Consider the following 20,593-nt stretch of genomic DNA (forward strand, 5'->3'; position numbering starts at 1 on the left):
AAATATGGTTGACAACTGATACCATCCTGTGTGGTGTACTCATCTGAGAAGTCATACTAGCATTCCAGGGTTCCTGGTGAAGGGCAATGTCGTCATTGACCAAATGGTTTCATCAGCTGGTGCCCTGTTAGCCATTCCATCGGCGCATCAACGAGCCGTTCAATCATATGCCTTTTTCCACCAATCAGCCAGAGCATTGCAGAAAGAATTTGAGCTCCCTCGTCACCAAGCCCGAAGCATTGTTGCAGCCTGCCCAGATTGTGCTCGTGTTCCACCCATACAGGCTCTGGGAGAGAATCCCAGAGGATTGCAGCCCCGCCAAATATGGCAGTCTGATGTAACAGAGATTGTGTCCTTTGGACGGTTGAAATATGTGCATGTGTCAGTAGATATGTGCAGCAAAGCCATTTGGGCCACAGCAGCGCCCTCTACTTTTTTCCCTTATGTGAAGCATAACGTTTGGCTGCCCATAGCAAACAGGACAGGTCAGTCTTCATTGTGCTTGAGTTTAGGAAGCGTGAATAGCCCCTGTAAGACTTGTTCGTTTGGAGTGCCGACTTGGCAGCCTTTGGCCTTTACATGCTTTGTAAATAATTCTACCATACAAAATGAAACAAATTATTCCAGAAATCAATCGCACGGCCATGGAACTTACTCCAGATCAGCTAGATGGGGGATGGCAATGCCATATTATTTTGGCTTTGAATGTTACTCTTGATTCCCCACCAGAGAAACTAAATATTATAAGTTGTAATAATGCTAGTATTGGAAATATTGGAAATATTGGAAAACACAGGGGTTTTTTTGAGCCATGAGATCAAGGAAATCTTAACCACCTCGAATATTTATGGGCCTTCCTGAAGTTGGACTTATTAGATAGCGACGTGTCTCCACAGCTTTATTCAAAATGTAATGGCAGTAGTATTACAGAGCCGCGAAAATTTTTAACTTGTGGAAACAGGGCTTGGAATGGGATTCTGCCCCGACCCCAGGGAGGACCCTGCTGTTTGGGGCAGTTGACATGATTTCACCCTAATGTGTCCTCGCTTATGCAGGTTTCTAATACAACCAGAGACAGGTGAAGCATGCATGAACTGAACTGTGCAGACACCAAAGAAAACGTGTACGGAACTAAAAGACTATATAAACCACTGTATAAAATCAATAAATTGGAGCTTATTACCCACATCAGACTGGTGTGTATTCTCCCCGGCTCTCCGAGCCATGGCAGGTCAGGAAAAGGAAATAAATCCTTACTGCAATGCTGTCAATTTCTAGTGCTTCTGACTGCAGAGAAAAGCTTAAGGAGATGAATAAGCCTGATACAAGATTCTAAAAAAAGAAGGCAGATGAAAACTCTTAAAAGGTATTGTATTAATAAAATCTCTGATTATACAAAGGGTTACTTCAAGATTTATTGAATCTAAATTTTTTTAACAGGTAATACTGTAACATGGCCTCTAATTCTTGTAGCAGTTTTCTATGCATTTTATGATACTGAGATTTTCTTGATTTTACTAGGAACCAGTGCATTTGGCAATGAACCAGTGAGCATGCAATTAACTTTGAGCTTCTGTGTTGATACACAGCTTATTTCACACTATTTCTACACTTCAGTTTTCAATGTATCATAAATTCATGCATCCATAGCATTTCCTCACACTGTAAGTATTTAACCACTTTAATGGAAGCTAACAGCTGAAATCAGATGCTTTAATGATTGCAAAATAAGGAGAGTTCATGCTTCTGGCACTGATCAGAGCATAAAATAACCCAATATGGCAGTTTCCCATCTAAATGGTAGGGTCTGGATTTCTGAGTTAAATCCTGTGGACAGAATGGACCTGTTCAAACATCTCAAGAGATTATTTCAAACTCTTTGGCACTTTAGTAAACTGTAGTCTGGTTAACTCTTTGAATAATTTCTTCATAAGGATTCATACTTTTAATAAAATAAAATAGTAAATAGATCAAAAATGGTTTGGTTTGTGGTCTTTTCTTCTTGTTTGCTCTCTGTTTCTGATGAAGACTAAAGGACACTTCTAATATGAAGGAACAGGATTAGAGGAAAATCAGAACTAGTAGGGCGCAAAAAAGTGATGAAAGGAAGTGAAACTGAGGTAAATAAGAGGATTAGAGGAAGCAGGTGAACAATATCTCAGGGACAATGCTTTGGAAGAAGGGGAAAATGCTTTGGAGGAGATAGGACACAGAGCAAATCAAAGGCAGGGGAAAGGCTTGAGTTTGTCATTTTCATCTTCAGGGAAACAAAGACACAGCAGGACACATCCACCTGTTGAAAGGGAACTAAATTTTACTGTCTGTGAAAATGACAAATTCTAATCTGAGGAATATTTTTATTCCTTTTGCATACAGCATGACTTTTAACTTCACTAACTTTAAATTAATTTAATGTCAGTGATAACAGATACTATGTTACCATAACAGCCATTCTGTGCATTCTTTCATACTGTGCCCAACAGATGGAAAAGCAAGCCTGATAACATTATAGGAATTCCCCAAAAAAGATTAAGGGAAGTGGTTGCTTCTGTAACCTTCACTTTAATTTTCAAACCCATTAAAGATGTATTTCCTCAGAAATACATTTCCACTAGTTGGCAATCATTTTTTAAAAGACACAACAGATGTTTGTGAAAACATCAAAACATTGATCACAGGTAGAAATATTCTATATTTATGTGCAGAGCTCCAAGTTTATAATAATAGAAAATTATCTCAGTCTAATATCACAAAGTAGCTAGAATGTTTATGTCTCTCACATGCTGATGCAACATTGATGAGATGGTGTATGATTATTTCAGGATTAAGCACGACAATAATAATCTCATTCCCACTGAGTGCTCCTAAATACTCTCAGCAAACCCATTTTTCCCTCTTCCTTGACTGTGATCCCAACCCTGTAGAAAGAAATAGCTGCATGAAACTGGGTCAAGCAAACAGTTTACTCGTTCCTTCAGAAACTGTGTATGTTATATACATAATACCTTCCTATTTGGATAACAATTTAATCCAGTCCCTAATAGGCTGAAACATGATGCAGTGTGGGGAAAGTGAGAACACCAAAACGAAAAAACTAACAAAAAGGAAAAAACAGATCCTAATGGGTAATTTCAGGAATAAAAATTAAAGTGCTAGCAGAAGAAAATATAAGATTTTAAAAGTTATTATTTTTTCTCCCAAAATATGCCCCTTTGCAATTAAAGGTTTTTATCTCATAGCTCAAAAACCATGTGCATGTTCACATTAATACTGCAAAATATGACTTACAAAAATCCTATATTCTTTTCCATTAACCACTGAATGTGATCCAAACACTCTATTAAGAAGAAACAGAGAATCTGTATTTGCACAAAATGCAAGATGCTGATGCAAAGACAAATAATTCTTCTCACATTTCCAATTTGCTATTACAGCAGAAAAACTGTTTATTAACAACACTGCTAAAAACAAATTAAAAACAAACAAGGTAAAATCTTACCATCACTATTTTCCATAGAAGACAGATGTTAAATTAACATAAGATTGTGATCTATAATTAGTGTTAAATATATATTTATTTATGTGCCATTATTACTTTGTGCACAAAACAATGGCAGATAAACACAAAGCCAGTCACATGTTCCTTGAATCTGGTGTGCACAAAGCAATAACTGGAAGTATCTCCTGGTAATCAGGAACAAAATGAAATTCACAGCTGAGATCCTTGACTGTATTACCCTAAGAAAAAGTTGCAATCGCAGTCTGTCCATTCTATTCAGAAATAGAGGGTAAAATACTTCAAATATTGATAATTATCAAAAATATAAAATACTTTAAATATTGATACAGTGACCTGAACATCTTCCAGGAGAGGAAACTCATCCAGCTATGTGAGAAAGCAAAGCAAACTGCTCTGAGATGAATGGTTCTTCCATCTAATCACAAAGATCTATGGCAGGTGCTCAGTCAGGACCTCCCTGGAAAACCACCTGACTTAAGGGAGTTGTCATCATCCTTGCAAAACAGAGACTATAAAATAAAGAGATAAAATTGATTTTTATTATTACTAATTTTGATGATGACGACTTTTAAATGTTCCTCAAGTGTTGTGAGATTACATTGACAATACTGAACACCAGGCAGTTAAAATTGTAATGGAGTTGAAGTGACTGAATTAAAATAATGAGATCAAAACAACTGCCAGAATATCAAAAGGTTATATATCTAAATATAGCCTGTCCTGAGAATACTTCCAACCATTGCACCTGTCAAACTAAATTGATAAAACTGGCTAGAGTCAAAGCCAGGTGTTTTTGTCAGGACAGGTAAAAAGAAAAAAATAAAAAATTGTTATCACACCCAGCTTGTAAAGCGTTTATCTGAGCAAAATTAAAACATTCATTCCTGTTTCCACAAATTTTCTATGTTGGGTTATTGCACACAAACCTGAATGAGCTGACCTTTCATCAGAATAACCCAACAGTCAGAGATGGCATGCAGGGCCAAACATGTTCAGTGGCCACGCAGGCTAATACCATGCATTTGTTTCCTATGGGTGTTCTACAAGATGCCTTTCTACTTTAGTCACACAGAATAAATATTGTTTAGGAATTCTGGTTACTTGGAAGAAGAGTTCTGGGAACTGAATTTGAAGTGTGGATGCAGAGAAATAATGCAGCACTACAAAAGGAATTTGTCAAGCAGACAACTAAAAACCCTCAGGTGACAGATTCAGCATCAGGATGTTCAGTGACGTGCTAAAATTATGCTACTGCTGCTTAAAAGAATTTATGCAGGAAATTAATTCTGTGGACTGGGAAGTGTTTCATCTTTAAGTCATGCTTAAATAACAGGGCTAAGATTCAAAAATATGACCATGAATTATATTTGTCACTTCTTGTCACCAAATTAGTAAGTCACCCGTTCATCCTCGGGTTCTGTGTAATAGCTTAATTATTGTATTTGGTATAATCAAAACCCACACATTTTTTTAAGAATTGTTGAAATGCAGCTTAGGTGCATCTCTCCATATGACATGGCTAACCAAGAGCACTGTTGCAGCAGTGCTTCACTTTTGTAGGAGTAAACCACATTTCACTGATAAAGAGCTGTGTGTTCACATTTCACTGCATGAAAGCAGTGAGACAGTTGGGACTGTGGAATCAGTATGTTCAGGCAGAGCAAAAGATAACATAAACCCAGTCATTACAGCTGCAAGCTCCTACTGAAATTAAAGGGAAACAAATACTCTGCTGTAACCCTTTCCCTCCCACCAGATGTACAGGTCTCTGTGAAAAACTGCTGCTTCTAAACCTTCTCTGCTTCTCTGCACCTTGTTTGCTACAAGCACATTCCATTTTCTGTTGAAACAGCCAAAATGGAAGAAAAGCTTAGCTCTCACATCAGCTTTAATAGAAGGTCACAGATGAAAGCAGTGCTGCCACTAAGAGGAAGCAGACACAAATAAGGCTCTCTAAACTGGCTCTCAAAAACACATCTCTTTTTTTCAAGCCAATGTACACCCTGCAGCTGTGATCACCAGAGATTAACTGATGCTTTTAACTTTCTGCATATTAGAAAAGGTTTCGAGGATTACAATATTACAGCCGTTAATTTTTCTAAATCAAACTCCTACAATCACAAACAAGAGAGAAGAAAAATAGATACTAAAAGGTGCAAGTGGAGATTGCCTGTAAACCTTTACAGAAGACAGTGGGCAGATGGTAGGGATTTGCAGTGACACAGCTGTTTTTAAAAATAAAGGGGTGGAAGAGGAGAGGCACGATTACACATACATTTCTAAGCCTGTACACACAACAATAAAAATCAGGTTAGCAGTAGGAAACTGAACTTTGTGTATTATTTTATAATCTAAATTGACATTTAGAAATTTCTAAAAATAATCAGCAGCACCTTCAAGTTTATTTTCCAATCATTAGTTTTCTAAGTAACTATGAAGCAAAGCTGACAACAGAAACATTAACCTACAATGAGTTATTAAAAAGACAATCACAGAATCTTAAGAATGTCAAAATTACTTTCAGTACCTCCTATTAGCACATTTTTCCTCTAAGGTTTACAATGCAAAAAGACAATTCTATGAAATCACTAAATGAATATAAATTAAGTCACCTGTTTGAACTTCCTGTGAAAAGATTTAATTTTTACTGTTGTATTTATTTTTCTGAGTTTACTAGGAGAATGCATAGATAAGTAATGCAAGGAAGAGTAAGATGTATGGGGATTATTGCAGATTTAACATCATGGGAGGTAAGGCACAGAAATGTCCAAATTCAATAGGGTCAAGCACTGGATATGAATTTAGTAAAAACAAAACATTTTTTAACTAAACAGTAATTTTTATTTTAAAACTTCAGAATGAGACCTTTCATTCTCTTTTAATGTATATTCTTACATATGTTCCCCACAGCTAAAGGCAAGTCTTATGTTAAGTAAACAGTAAAGGGTTTTTTAATGTACATTGTACAAGTCTGCCTTCTGCAGATAATCCAGTGAAGCTGTTTCTTGATGGCTTTGTTTACAAAATTAACTCTTCCAGGTAACACTAGATTCAAGAAATCTTATATTAACAAGAGATACCAAAACAGTATTTTGATCTTTCTTCATGGAGTCAGTTTTTTCACACTACATCAGTTCACTTCCTTCCCTGTATTAGAAATCTGCAAACATAGATTTTTCACATCTGCTATATAAAAGCCATCTAATTTTCTGAACACATGAGCTGGGATCCAAAAAAAGAAAAAAAGTTATCTAGAACCAACCCACTAAAAATTCCTTTATATCCCCCTCCAGAGCCACCGGTGCTGGCTTTTTCTGGATATTGAAGTAGAATATTGAACAGTTGGATATTGAACAGAATGGTGAGCAGATGAAACCTGTTACAAAAATCCAGGTATTCCACAACTTCTCCTTTCACAGTATCTGGGCTGCTCCCAGTCCAAAGACAACAACAAACTGATTAGTGTAGGTGCTGTCTAGCACACAAACAAATTCAACAACTGAAGACATTTAAATTAATTTTATTTATACCAGGTTTTCAAAATCAGAAATATTTCAAAGAAATTCAATACTCAGACAGGTGCTACATTGATGATCTTTGATCCACCATTAGTGCCGTGTTTTCACTCTACAATCATTAACTCGCCACCACAAACTAAAGGGGACTTACAGAAGTTTATAAAAAATAGGCAGACATGAAAATTTGGTTTATACTGGAATTGGCATAAGAGAGTAAAGCTTATTATCAAATTGTGGCAATTGCTGTATTTCATCACTTGTTCTGAGGGAATGGTAGAGCAGGAAAGTTTTTCCACTTAGAGAAACTCTTTGGGTTTTAACTGAGCATACTCAAACTCCACTTCATTTTCTGACTAGAAGTGATTTTTACACTCAAGTCCATACAACTTTAAGCTTTGCATTTCTAAAATCGCCACAAGCATAAACCTCACTTACACATTCTAGTCTTGGATTGACTTCCCTTTTCAGAGAAATCAAGCCCATCTATCTATAGCCCTTCCAGGATTCACCAAATCAAACAAAACTGTTGGCTTTGAAGTATCTTTTTAGAAGAAAAATGCTGTTTCTGCACAAGCTACTCTCATGCAAAATTTAACACCTCTTTATCAATAGAATAACTGAAGCCAAGATATCCAAAAGTCACATCTACACAGAGATACACAGAAGATACTCGAGAGGATTTTCCTCCGCTTCTGATCACAATGAGGCCCTCACCATTTTGCATAATGACAGAAAACAACAGCTGATAAACCATTTTGGAACAGATGCCAGCTGTCTTTCGTTTGTTTTATAATTCAAACAGTAACAGTTCTGTAGCACTTTATTGTTTTGTTTTGGTTGTTTTTTGGTTTTTTTTGTTTTTGTTTTTGTTTTTTTTTTTTGTAAAAGCAAGCCATCTGAATTGGACCTCACATCAATCAGTCAGTCATTCATTTCAAGAACAAACTGAAGGCAAGCTGATCCTTTTGGATCCAAAACTTTAATTTGGTAGGAATCTTACATAAAGACGGTTTGTGCTTCAATTTCATAGCTAGTTGGACTGAGTGAATATACACCTAAGCTAGCTAAAAAAAAAAAATTAAAAAAAAACTCCAAAAAACCTGTAATATTCAACTAAGAAGCCATGGACATTTTTCCAGACTGCAGCAGAGACAAACAATAAATTTAAACACGGTACTCCTTAAAAAAGGTTTACTGTCTAAACTGAAAATTCAAATGGTTTATTAAAATGCAACATTTTCCATTTTGGCTTTTTCTAAAGAAACAATTTATTCCTTGTGAAAAATCAGTTAAAAGGTAATTTCATTTTACTGTACTGAACTCAAGTTAAACATAAAGCACAAAGAACTTTACATTAAACTGGGCTTTGCATACAACAAGAATGATTAGAAATAGACTATTTTGAGGAATAAAAAGTTGTGGAGTTTTGTTTTTTTTTTCATCTAGACAACATGCATACCGTCAGTTACTTCGCAATCTTAAAAGGTACCTGAAAGGAGAGTTTTGTAGAACAAAATCAAGACTCATTATTACACTTTTTAAGTCAGTGGTCATCATGCCTTTTTACTTAAATTCTAGTAAAGTTTAGTCTACATAGAACAGCTAACACAATGAGGTGTGCAAGTCATAGGGATAGCCAGAAGCCTGAAACAAAGTCTTAAAGTTCTACAGGACAAGAAAGCCTAAACACAGTACCACTAGGTTACTTAAACTACTGGAGGGGGGGAAAAAAGAGAAAGTATTTGGATAATTATCTGCCTCCTTGTTGAAAAAGGGCAATGGACTGAACATAGAGAGCCTGCATTTAAAAGCTCCACGGTTCTACTCCACCAACTTTTTAAAATAAGGTAATGATAAAAGAGCATTCCTTCTAGCAGCATGTACAGCTCAGCTGCCAGTGGCTGCCTAACAGCGCTCCTTTATGCATACCAGGAGAATCATGTCCAGTTTTGCCATTTGTGGATAACGATGACAAGATACAAAAGCATGTGTTTGCCATAAATAGCTCTGGCTAGCGGAGGATTGCTCACACAGAGCAGATCAAATTCTCTATAAGGAGAGCATTATTTGGCTCCCAGCCAGAACACGTCCCCTATGCAAGCCTCAGTAGTGGCAAACACTTTCCAGTTCTATTTACATAGAAGCTAACAAGCAGAACAGTTCATTTAGGCTAACTCTTGTACTGAGTCGGTCTAACTGCAACACTCAAGAAACAAAAATTATTTCCTGCTTCATATTCTGCACGTAACTGTCATTACACATCATCTTACCAAGACGGCTGGCTGTAAGAACTTGTGCAAGGTTTTACTCTGGCATGTAGAACTTTAAGAACATTCAGGTACAAAACACACTGCATGGTTAATTTATTTTGTATTTTTAAGTTTCTGACACAAGTGTTTCACGGAACTAATGGTCTCCAGTAGTGGTAGCTTCTTTACTTTGCAGTAAACTAGGAGCAGGTCCTTTATTGAATGGCCAGAACAGAGCCACAAAGTATTGTAAAGCAGTGCCTAAATCAGTATTAAAAACTTGCATTATTCAAGATGAGATTAATGATTGTTTACCTTTACAATACTTTCCACAGAAGTTATTTGAAATATGCTTAAACACTTAAAAACTATATTTTCCAATGAAAACAAGGCAACGTTCTGTAATAAGCCACAAGTTTTATTGCAACGTGGCGTTTTTGATCTCAAAAAACAACGTTCCATTTAAGGCTCTTTTTAATACAGAAATTGCCACCATGACTGATGTTTTACAAAACTTTAGTGTTTCAAGACTCATATGGTAAACAGATAACTTCTACTCCTGTTCAGTAGTGTACATTCAATGGAAAACAAAAGGCATCGTAACAGCTACTTCATTTATAAAGATATGCATGTAACAGGAATGAAACTGAGGTACTACAATAATCTGATGACACAGTTACAGCAACTTAATTGGCATTCCTTGGGGGGGGCGGGTCAAACATATTACAAAAAAGTGCTTTAAATGCATAGTGTTGTGTGCTGCCATGTCACAAAAATAGGCTTGTCAAGGCAGGTGAGGTGTATGAATGCACAAGAGCCTCATGGAACTGCAATCAAGTGCAACTGTAAGTAATACTGTAGAGAGTCTACCATCCGACCAGTGGACAATACTTTCAAGGCATTCAATTAGCTTACCCTTTGCTGTCTGCTAGACTATTTACATTAACTATAACATTCATTGAACATGTTGCAAGGAATGCCTGCAACGCCAGTTTTGGCCAAGAGTATGACGTGAAAGCATTCCTTGAATCCTACATAAAGCTACCAGGATTAAACAGTCTAATGGCAATCACTGGTAGAACTGCTTAACAATGACATCTCCTTCAGGGTGGTGGGGAACGGACTTATTTTTTGAGGAGGGGAGGGGATGGGGAGACTAATGCTATTCCAATTGAACGAGCTGCAGAAATGGAAGCTCCTTAGATCCAGATGGCACTTGTCTGTCTTTTTATAAGGGTTTTCCTTCAAGTGAAACTACCACGTTGCCTCCCAATTTCTCTCCAAGTGTTGAACGGTCCTTAATATCATCCAAACCATTTACTTGCCACTCATGTTTAATACCTGAAAGACAGATGGACAACAATGTACTTGTGAGAACCTCAACATCTAAATGGCACTGTAGGTAATGAGAAAAACATCATCGGGTCCATACCTGTAAATTTCTTTTTAATGGCATCTTTAGAGCTTGCGTAGATCATCTTGCTTTTTAAAGGTGCACTTTCAGGAGCCCTTTAAAGGAAAAAAGCCAACAACAAAACAGTTATTAAGTCATCCAGTGGTAACTCCAGAGTATTCAATTTTAACAGCAAGCTTTGCTTTCACACACCAGAATATAAATACCAGGTCTTCTTTCTTAGATTCCTTTGTCTCGTATGTGGCATCATACAAAGCGTATCGGCAATCATTCAAAGGTAGCAACTTCACAAAGGCTGTATAGGGGTCCTCCACAGTATCACCAATGTCACCAACCAATATCTGCTTTGACTCCTCTACAATTATTTGTTTTTTGTCATCACTTAAGCAGAAGAGAACAGCTTTCTTTCTTTTTTTAATCTCTTCTGGGGTTGAAGATTTCCTTACTTTCATGTCATTAAAAACCTTTATGACTTCATCATTCACTGTTACTCCAGAAGCCTGTTAAATGAGATCAAAGGAATAAACAGCAAAAATTAACACTCACTAGAAAAAGATGATAGCCCACAGTGCTAGATAAAGAAGTCTGCCTGCCCCCGTAAGAATAAAAATACTATACTCAACCTGAACACACTAGGAATTTAGTAATATTTGTAGGTCTGGAGCAGAGGATATAAAGGAGGCGTGAATTCAGTAGTTTAGTGTTGTAGATCTCAGCATTTTCAGCTGCAATTCTGGATAGCAGTTTCATACAACTAGTCACACAACTGTACTACTCAAACAGTTTTCCTTTTCCTTATCATGCATTTGGCTTATTTGGGGGGAGGGGAAGAGGGAGTGATGAGAGGGTAGGAACCGAACATAAGAGAGGAGTTTGTAATTTTCGGTTGGGATAGGAGGGGGTGGGGTTTTGCTGGGTTGATTTTTGTTGGCTTTTTTTTTTTTTTTTTTTTCTTAGTAGAGCTAACACTACAGCAGCAGCTCACATCCAGCACTGTCATGACTCTCATTTTGTTGGGTGAGGTAAGGCTCGACAAGGAGCAGAAATGTTTTCTGCATTGTGTCAGCTTCAACACGGCGCCTTAAGAACTCCCGAATTTTACTTCACGCTGCTGCGGGAGTATTGTTTGACTGCTCTTCGGTCATATAAAAATGAGCACACTGTACAGCTCCCCATAAGGCTCGCAAGCCTTTCAGAACAAGAGCCTAAACCAGCAAGGGAACAAAACACCGGCAGGGCAAACGGGGAGCTCAAGACAAAATGAAAATAATTTAGCAAACCCCGCTGCGAGCGAGCAAGCGAGCTCAGCCCATCTGCAGCGCCCTTGCTCTCGGTCCAGCAGTTACATCTGCCGAGGCGGGCGCTGCCAGCGCAGGCTGCCCGGGGAGGGAAGGCAGGTGCGCAGGGAGCCGCCGCTTTGTCCCCGGGGGCGCCGCCGGCCCCTCTCCCCGCTTTGTTCGCGGGCACGGAGGCGATCCCGCCGCCCCGCGTCCCCGGCCCGCCGCTCCGGCACCCCGCCCCGGCCGGCCGCTCCCGCACGGCCGCTCCCGGCCGCCCCTCGGGCCTGGGCACCGGGCGGCGGCTCCGGGGGAGTGCGGGACCGTCTCCCCGCGCCCGCCGCCCCTCCCGCACCGCGGGTATCGCACGCCCGGGCGGTGCCGCAGGGAGCGCTGCGCCGCCCGCCCGGCCCAGCCCCGGCCCCGGCCCCGGCCCCGCCGCCCGCCGCTGCCCCGCGGCCGCTCCCGCGGCCCCTTCCCCCCGCACCCGGCTAAAATTAGACTAAAATGGCCGCCGGAGGCCGCGGGGCCGCGCCGGGCCCGGCCTGCTCTGCTCAGCCCCGCTCGGCTCCGCCGGGCCGCGCCGGCCGCCCGCACCGCCCTCCCTCCCTCCCGCCCGGCCGGCCGCGCCGCGCCGCCCTGCCCTCACCATGGCGCCGGGTCCCGGGGCGGCGGCGGCTGCCTGCGGTGCGGGGCTGCTGCACGCAGAGAGCGCTGCGCTGCGCTGCGCTGGGGGCGAGCGGGCGGGGACTCGGCCGGGCGGGGATGAGCCGCAGCGGCCGGGGAGGGCCGGTCACATGGGCCGCGCCGCCACCACGTGCCGCGCCGGCCGCGCTGGGCCGGCCCCCGCGGGAGGGCCGCAGCGCCGGGGCCGCTCGCTCGGCCGGCGGAGGCGGCTCCGCGGGGCTGCGGCTGCCTGGCTGCGCCCCGCAGCCCCGGGCGGCCCCCCAGCCGGCCCGGCGGTGGGTGGGTGGGCTGGCTGGCTGCTGAGGGGGAATGCGGCCCCTCCGCCCGCTCGGAGCACGATGGCGGCGCGGCTGCTCGGAGGCAGCCCCGCTGCCCTCAAAGGTTCGCCCCCCGTTCCCGGCTCGTGGCCGGGCGCTGTCCGGCTGCGGCTCACGCCCCACGAGCCGGCACAGGGGCGTTGTGTCGCTGCCGTGCCACGCGGCCGTGTCCCCGGGCCGGGCGGAGCTGCGCTGCTGCCCCGGCTGTGCGGGGCCTGGCACAAGGGCCGCGCCTGCTGCGGTCAGCGGGGCCGGACACCGCACGCAGGGAGGAAGGTGCATTAAAAGATGGGAACACGGCTTAAAAAAATGCAAGCAACGACAATTCTACTGACAGTGTTTTAGTGTTCCTCACTGAGCTGGACAGGGCTTCAGGCACAGGGCAACAAATAGAGAGCATTTTAATTTTAGCCCATCCAAGTGGACAAGAGGATTCTCAGTCCTGTGCGACTCTGCACCCTGAGCTGCTGTGTCTGAAAACCAAGAAATCCTAAACATTGAAGACCTCAAGGAGTTGTACCTGTGAGTCTCCAGCCTGCGTTGTGACCAGCCAGCTCTCTCTCCCCAAAACACTTGAATTGCTACCAGTATGGTGGTGGAAGCCAGCAAGCCAGTGTTTGCCAGCATGCCTGTGTGTATATTGGATTCATCTCTGTGTTTTACATACATATATATGTACATATATTCATATTGCATTGGGTGAGGGATGTGTTGACAATTCTCCCCCTGTTCTCCATTACTATAGCGTACTGTGGCGTTGATCAGCTGAGACATGATGTTTCCAATATCCTTTCTGAGTTACATCCTGCCCTCTGGATGCAGAATTCAAGACTGATTTGCATCATCAGTATTCAAAATTTGATCCATCAGCCCTGAAATCACCAATCCAGAGCTATATTTACCCCTCAGCTCCTTACAGCCACACATTCAGTACTTCCTGCTGTCACTGAGCTCTGTTCAGCTCAAGTCATTTTTTTTCCAGATGATGGCCACTCGGTTACTTTCACTGCCTGTTCAAGGGTCAGCAGTGTGGGACTCGGGAAGGAGTTCCTTTATTTTGTATTTGGCAAGCAGGTGTAGCTATGCCCGTGTGCATTACATCCTCTGGTGCTACTGACCACAGTCACTGCCATGGGCCCAGCAAACTTCTAACATGTGCACAAGACCATGAATCTGCTGTGTGGGAGTGCCCTAATCTCATGCCCTTGCAGAGCACCCTCAGCCACCCACATGGGGCCTCTGCACTGCATATCCCAAGCTCCTAAAATGAAAGGTGGAGAGCTACCAGCTCCAGAGTTGTGTGGCTGGATAGGTGCTCCAGGGATCACAACTGCAAAACTGTGCATTTCTCACCCTCTGTTTTTAACACCATGGAAACTGAATAATGAATCAGGAGCACTTGCTACTCTCTTATTCTCACAGGGTGCATACTTAAGGTACCCAGGCACTAAGGGCTGCTGCCCATCACTGGCTGGTATTTGACAGCTATCAGAGTATAGGGGAAGCACAGGCTGAGGGAGGAGTATTTTCTGACTTCAGTAATTTCTGAGACATAAATGAGTCTACCAGAATTTGAGAGCATCTCTTAGAGGTGAAAAGCGGGTCACATGTAAACAGAAAGGAGCTTCTCATTTCCAAGGAAATGAATTTTGAACTCCTGGTGGCTGCAGGGATCAGAGAAGGAACTTGTGATAGAGTACAGTGGTGAACTTTGGAGACAGCAGAAATGGACAGTATCCAGCCAAAAGCAGTAATGACCAAGCAAATCTGATTGCTGGAGCACACTCAGACAGAGCTGGTTCCTCACTTTGGCATCTCACTGCACTCAGGAAGCATCGAGTTTCACTACCCCTATGCCACAAGACCTGCATCCCACCGGGCACCACGGAAATAGCCCAATGATTCAGAGAGCCCAGCTGCAGCAGCACTAAAAGCTTTGTGAATGATACCCTCTGAGCACATGCCTCTGAGGAAGCCCTCCAAGCCTCGATGGAAGCAGTGACTCACCGTGGTGCAGGAGGCACTCTTTGTTTGGATTCAATTCCTGGATGCTCATTAGTGAGAAATGGTTATAATGGACTAAGCTGCCTTATGCATTGAAGCTCTTTGGTATCATAGTTGTTTCCTTTAGTCTGCTGTGCATCCTATTTGCTTCTCTGTTGTTCTCACTGAACTCAGTGTTACCACTTCATTTCCCCTTGAATCAAGGCCTCTGCTTGGCTTCCTCAGGCATCCCCTCTCTCCCTTGGGCTAGTCCTTGTCTCAGTGACTTTTTCACTTGCAACCTTGTTTGGTTAAATCTGACGGAAGAGTAGAGGTGACAAAAGTAATTAAGATCCTTAATTAAGTGATTAAATTTTATAAAATAATTCAGTTGAGAATGAAGAAAGTGGGGCTATATGTCTACCAGTCCAATTCAGGAACCTGTTGGTTTCTGCTAGGAGACATCGGAGCTCTTATGGTGTAGCCAGGCTACTTTCAAGAGGACTAAGCAGAGAGAAAGGAAAAGCAGAGAAACTTGCATAGATACACACTGAAATAACTGAGAGTCTTAATACCATGCAGTTCAAAAAATCAACCTGTCAAGGGAGAGAAATCCATAGGAAACTGCATTTGATGCAGTTTGATGCTCAGGGCACTTCTTTTTTCCCTTCGCTGTCCTGTGTACCCCTGCAAAATACCAAGTTTACCTCTAACAATTCTGTATTTTCAGTGGGAGTGCAAAGAATGCCAGAAAAGGTCTAACTTCTGGTAATGTAAGAGAGTATTAGAGAAAACCTGTGGAATGATTACACTGAGTTTTTCTCTCTCCTTATACTGCAGATACAATATTCACAAAAACAAGAAACAAATACAGTAAATATGTTCGACTCTTAAGCTGTGTTCCTGGCATGACTTTGCTGCAAGTTAGGAAGATTTTCAGTGCTCCCTGTCAGCTAATTCCAGGAGCCTGAAGCGAGGGGCAGGATGCATGTGCTGCTGTGAGGCAGGGATCCGCAGCGAGCCCCATAAGGGAAGCTCCAGACTCCACTGTCCCTTTTCCACGGGTCACTTCTGCTGGTTTGAGAGCCTCGTGTGCCGGTGCGGTCCCAAGCCCCGTGGGCTCCGGGCTCCCGGTGCCCTCGGCGGTGGCTCGGGCAGGGGCTCTGCCGGGCGAGCCGAGCCCGTTGCGTCACCCTCACCGGGAGCCCGCCCGTGCCAGGACATTCCAGGGGTGAGTCACTCGGCCGTGCCCGGGGCGGGAGCGCTCCTGCCGTCCCGCCGCCTTGCCCGGGCTCCCGGAGCCTTCCTGCCCCTGCGGCTGCAGCGGGATGCGCTGGGACGGGCGGGATGCTCCACTGGGGTTGAGCCGCCTTTCCCCTGCCAGTGGGGATTGCCCTTTTCAGCCCGTGCAGGGATGCGGCTGAGGAAAAGCTCCGGGCTTTTTCCCCCCTCCGCGTTCCCCGGACGAGCTGACCTGATGGCCGTGTGCCAGAAGAGCGGGCAGGAGGCAGCAGGCAGCGGCAGCAGCCTAAGCCCCGCAGGGATGCTCGAGGAGCAGCAGCCACAGGTTTTCGGGGCAGGGTGGAATTCCCCCTCTCCCGCCGTGCTGGTAACACACACGTGGCACTGAATCACGGGCCTGTCAATGGAGAACGACAGAGATTTAATTAAAATGTTATGTCTTGTAATGGCATAGTGTTGGGGATGGTATTTAAACACACTCCTCCTGTGACAGAAACATGAGAAATAATGGGGGAACAACAGAACAAAAAATTCACCTAGAGTCTAAAATACAGAAAAACTCCATTCAGCCTTATTAATAAAAACAGAGGATAAAAATTGCCTTTACATAATTAGCACATATTCAACATTTACAAAGGCTTACACATTTGTAGCACTAGAAGAAATAACTGCTGTTTATCCTGCTAGCCTTTGTAATTCTTATATGCCGTACAAAATGTGTTTCTAACTGCTGCAGTGTCCTTTTGCTGTGAACATGCATCAACAGCACTCAGCAATTTTTACACTTTCCCCAAGTCTTACAAAATGAGTGATAGTCCATATGCTGGTAGTTTCCAAGTTTCTCTCCTCAAGCTTAGAAAGTCAAATTCTGCTGCCTCTTATGCTAGGATTTTAGCACTTACCACGGCACAGAAGCAGAAGTTTTTGTTTCTTTTTAAAATCAGCACAGAAATAAAAGTGTGGTTTCTTTCCTTACTCTGTGTTGTGATCAACAGTTGGTTCTTTGCTCACAATAATAAGTTAATTATATTATATTTAATATCTAAATATCTATATATATTATAAATATAATAGATCTTACACAAAGAAGGAGTAAGGACAACAGTGGTGTTACTGAAATGCACATCTACAATTCTCTTAGCAGTGAGTTCATCTTGTTTATGTTTCTGAAAACTTGTTGAGCCACAGAGCAGCGACTCCTCTCAGCAGACGAGCATGACAGCTGGAAAGGGTCATTTCTTGAACAGCCTCAGCCTGGCTTGCAGGACAACTGCCAAAAGTTAGAATACAGCCAGCCACCTCAGCAGATGGCACAGTTTAAACTGGTGCACCTCCAGGAAAAGGTGGCAATGGTTTCCAAAAGCTCCTTTCCTTTAGGAGAGGTGCGTGCAGACCTTAGAGTTGCTGGGGCTGGCTGACATGTAATGTGTGGAATGGTTTAACTTTGTTATGTTCTTTTTTACAGAAGACCCGCCCTGAGACAGCCAGGGTTCCTGGTGGGACAAGGAATCCTTGTTTTTTTGTGTCTGGACAAGTGCAAAGCAGCACAATACACAGATTTCAGGCATTAATACCCAGTCTTCCAGGCTTGGCCTGATTCTACTACTAACCTTCATTGCTCTGTGCTGCTTTTCCTGCTGGGGTTATGTCATCATATTGGAATAAGGTCCTTGGAAGATGTTTCTAATCATGATCAGCACTTCTCTGACATTGCAGGTCTGATTTAAGGAGATATCTTTTAAATACAAAAAAGCATCACTAGTTAAGGATCAAATACTCTCCAGGAGGTAGAGGAAACTGTGACAAAAGTGCTAAGATGGCAGAGATTAATTCATACGCCCTGTTTAGATTGGATGTTGTAAAGGTCATATGAAAAGAAGGACAGACATTTTGGTTTGGGAGGTTTAATGCTCTTAAAATTGCTCCAGACAGATCTCAGACTGATTGCAGCATTGCATCTGAATGAAAGGAAATTCTGTTTGAAGTAGGTTGAACTCAAGGGTTGGTTCTAAGAAACCTCTTAAAAGTAACTATTTTGTTTCCAACTATGGGAACAAAAGATGCACCATCTAAATCTATTCAAGCATTTCAAAGCCCCCTTGCAACATAAGGTGCTTAAAAAGTTGATAGTGCCTTTTAAAATCACTAAGTTTTTCTTTTTCAGACAGCAGTCTAAAAATAAAACATTAGCTAAGCCTAACATGCTAAATACATGAGTTGAGATCACTTTCTGGTGGTTGAGGATGGGCTTTAGGATGACTGAGGCCCAGGAATATTTATAACCATTGCTGGATCGTGGGGCCTGTCGGTCAGTGCAGAAGTGTCCTCTGGTGACAGCAGCACTCACGAGCTGTGCCAGGGCTGCAGAGCCCAGCATGTGACTGATGGTGGGATCTGCACAGGAATGCTCATGAAAAGCAACTGTGAAGCCCCACACTGCCCAGAGTCAAATGCAGAACTGCCATCCAAACATTTTAGCATCCTGGCTCCCATTTCTGCCATTTTGAATTCAGAATTCACAGCAGCTGAGCCACAGCATTGCCTGTCTCTTCAAAGTCCTTTCCCCTCCAAGCTAATTTCATCTGTAGGGTGCTTGAAGGAGAAAAATTGGAAAGCATGTAGATTATAATACACATTCTTATAGGACTGTTAACATAGGAACTATCAGTATAAATCCTAAATAAATTGGTAAGACAAGACTAGCAAATTGACAAAGCTGTGTGTTATCCTAGCAGAGCAAGGTAATCCTTGTAGAGGATTCTTTCTAACCTTGTTCCAGGGAAATTATGGAACAAGCATGCCATTTTCAGTCCTTCCACATGGCATGGTTAAGCCAGGCAGCATAAGCACCAGAGTAACTCTAGACCACGGTGCTGTGACATTGTGCTGGTACAGCAGCTCTATGCTAGTCAAATAAAGACCCTTCCTTTCGTGGTTCTTTGAAATCAGTCTAAGGAAAAAGATGAACAACAGCAGAGAAGACACAAGTGAAAGCTGATCTTCCATGGCCATCAGCCAGCATTTTGGAGAGTATGCTGTCATGTAACATCCTCGTAGGAAACTTGGCCCAATCCAACATTTCTCTCATCAAAAGCGAGTGACCTGAACAGCTGGATAAACGTTGTGAGCAAGCAGGGAGGCGCAGGCGGAATGCTGGAGCTGCTGCCTTCTCCCCCCTCTGGCAAAGGCTGCAGCACCTCGTGTGGGCTGAGCACCTCCAGCCTGGCCGGCTGCTGCTGCGCACCCAGAGCCGCTCGCAGGGCGCCAGACACAGCTCTGGAGACCTGGGAAACACTGTTTTCCCTTCTTTCATCCCTAAAAAAAAGGATTCAGTTGCACCTAAATAAATATACATAAAATTAGTTTCAGCAGTTTTCCAGGAAAGAAGCACTACAAACCCAGGAAACTGATATATTATGGTAAAGAAACAAACCTAAAGTTCGTCTTGGTGCACTTTTTGGAAAACACAATGTAGTATGTGGCTTTCTGCCCCAAGAACTTTTCAGGTGTGGCTTGTATTGATGTGCATTTTAATGCACTCCAAACTGCCTTTTATTACCTAAAGGGAGCCTACAAGAAAGCTGGAGAGGGCCTTTTTGCAATGACATGGAGTGACAGGACAACGAGAATGGCTTCCCATGTCCAAGGGCAGGTTTAGATTACGTAAGAGGAAGAAATTATTCACTGAGAGGTTGGTGAGGCACTGGAACAGGTTGTCCAGGAAAGTTGTGGCAGCGTTCCCAGGCAGTGTTCAGGGCCAGGTTGGATGGATCTCTGAGCATTCTGGTCTAGTGGAAAGTGTCCCTGCCCATGGCAGCCAGGTTGGAACAGGATGATTTTTTGAGGTCCCATCTAACCCAAGCCGTTCTTTAAATTCTAAGATTCATAAATGATAACCATTCTTTTAATGGTCAGTGACTTAGAGCAGTTAAAAATCCCAAACTTTGCCCAAGTATATACACATACCTCCACAAATATACAAACATATTTTAGGTATGGTGCTATGTCAGCATCCCTATTGGTAAACAAGGGAATTGGTTTAGTTACCTGTCTTTATAATTCTTCTGATCTGCAGCACAAGTTATTTTACCTTTTACATCAGTCTTAATCCAGACATCATCTTCAAACCCGATGGCCTGAAATGGAAAGCTTTCTTATTGGTGGTAATTGGGATTCTCTGAGGGGTTTTTACACAGGCCTGATACTAGACATATACACAACTGAGCACTTCAAAAGCAAGGTTTTAATAGCACTGTCTAAGGAAGCATCAAATTAAGGGAAGTGGATAGCTAAGGAAGGGCAGGACAAAGAATACATCACTTGGTAGCAGGCTGAGAAATCTCAGAATATCCCCTTGCAGCAAGATGGGTAAAGCATCAGGAGCAC

At 42.8% G+C, this 20,593-nt stretch overlaps 1 protein-coding gene across 1 annotated transcript; it reads right to left on the reverse strand.

Annotated features, from left to right (window-relative positions):
• Positions 1-7,024: 7,024 nt before the first annotated feature.
• CFL2 (cofilin 2) lies at positions 7,025-12,789 on the reverse strand. The gene is made up of 4 exons (XM_079310243.1): positions 12,628-12,789; positions 10,894-11,201; positions 10,720-10,796; positions 7,025-10,628 (listed from the first exon to the last, which is right to left on the reverse strand). Exons 1-4 carry the CDS (start codon positions 12,628-12,630, stop codon positions 10,516-10,518), a joined length of 501 nt encoding a protein of 166 aa, XP_079166369.1. The 5' UTR covers positions 12,631-12,789; the 3' UTR covers positions 7,025-10,515.
• Between the last annotated feature and the right edge of the window lie 7,804 nt (positions 12,790-20,593).

This window comes from Erithacus rubecula (genome assembly GCF_903797595.1).
Source record: "Erithacus rubecula genome assembly, chromosome: 6".
Taxonomy (NCBI): Eukaryota; Metazoa; Chordata; class Aves; order Passeriformes; family Muscicapidae; genus Erithacus; species Erithacus rubecula.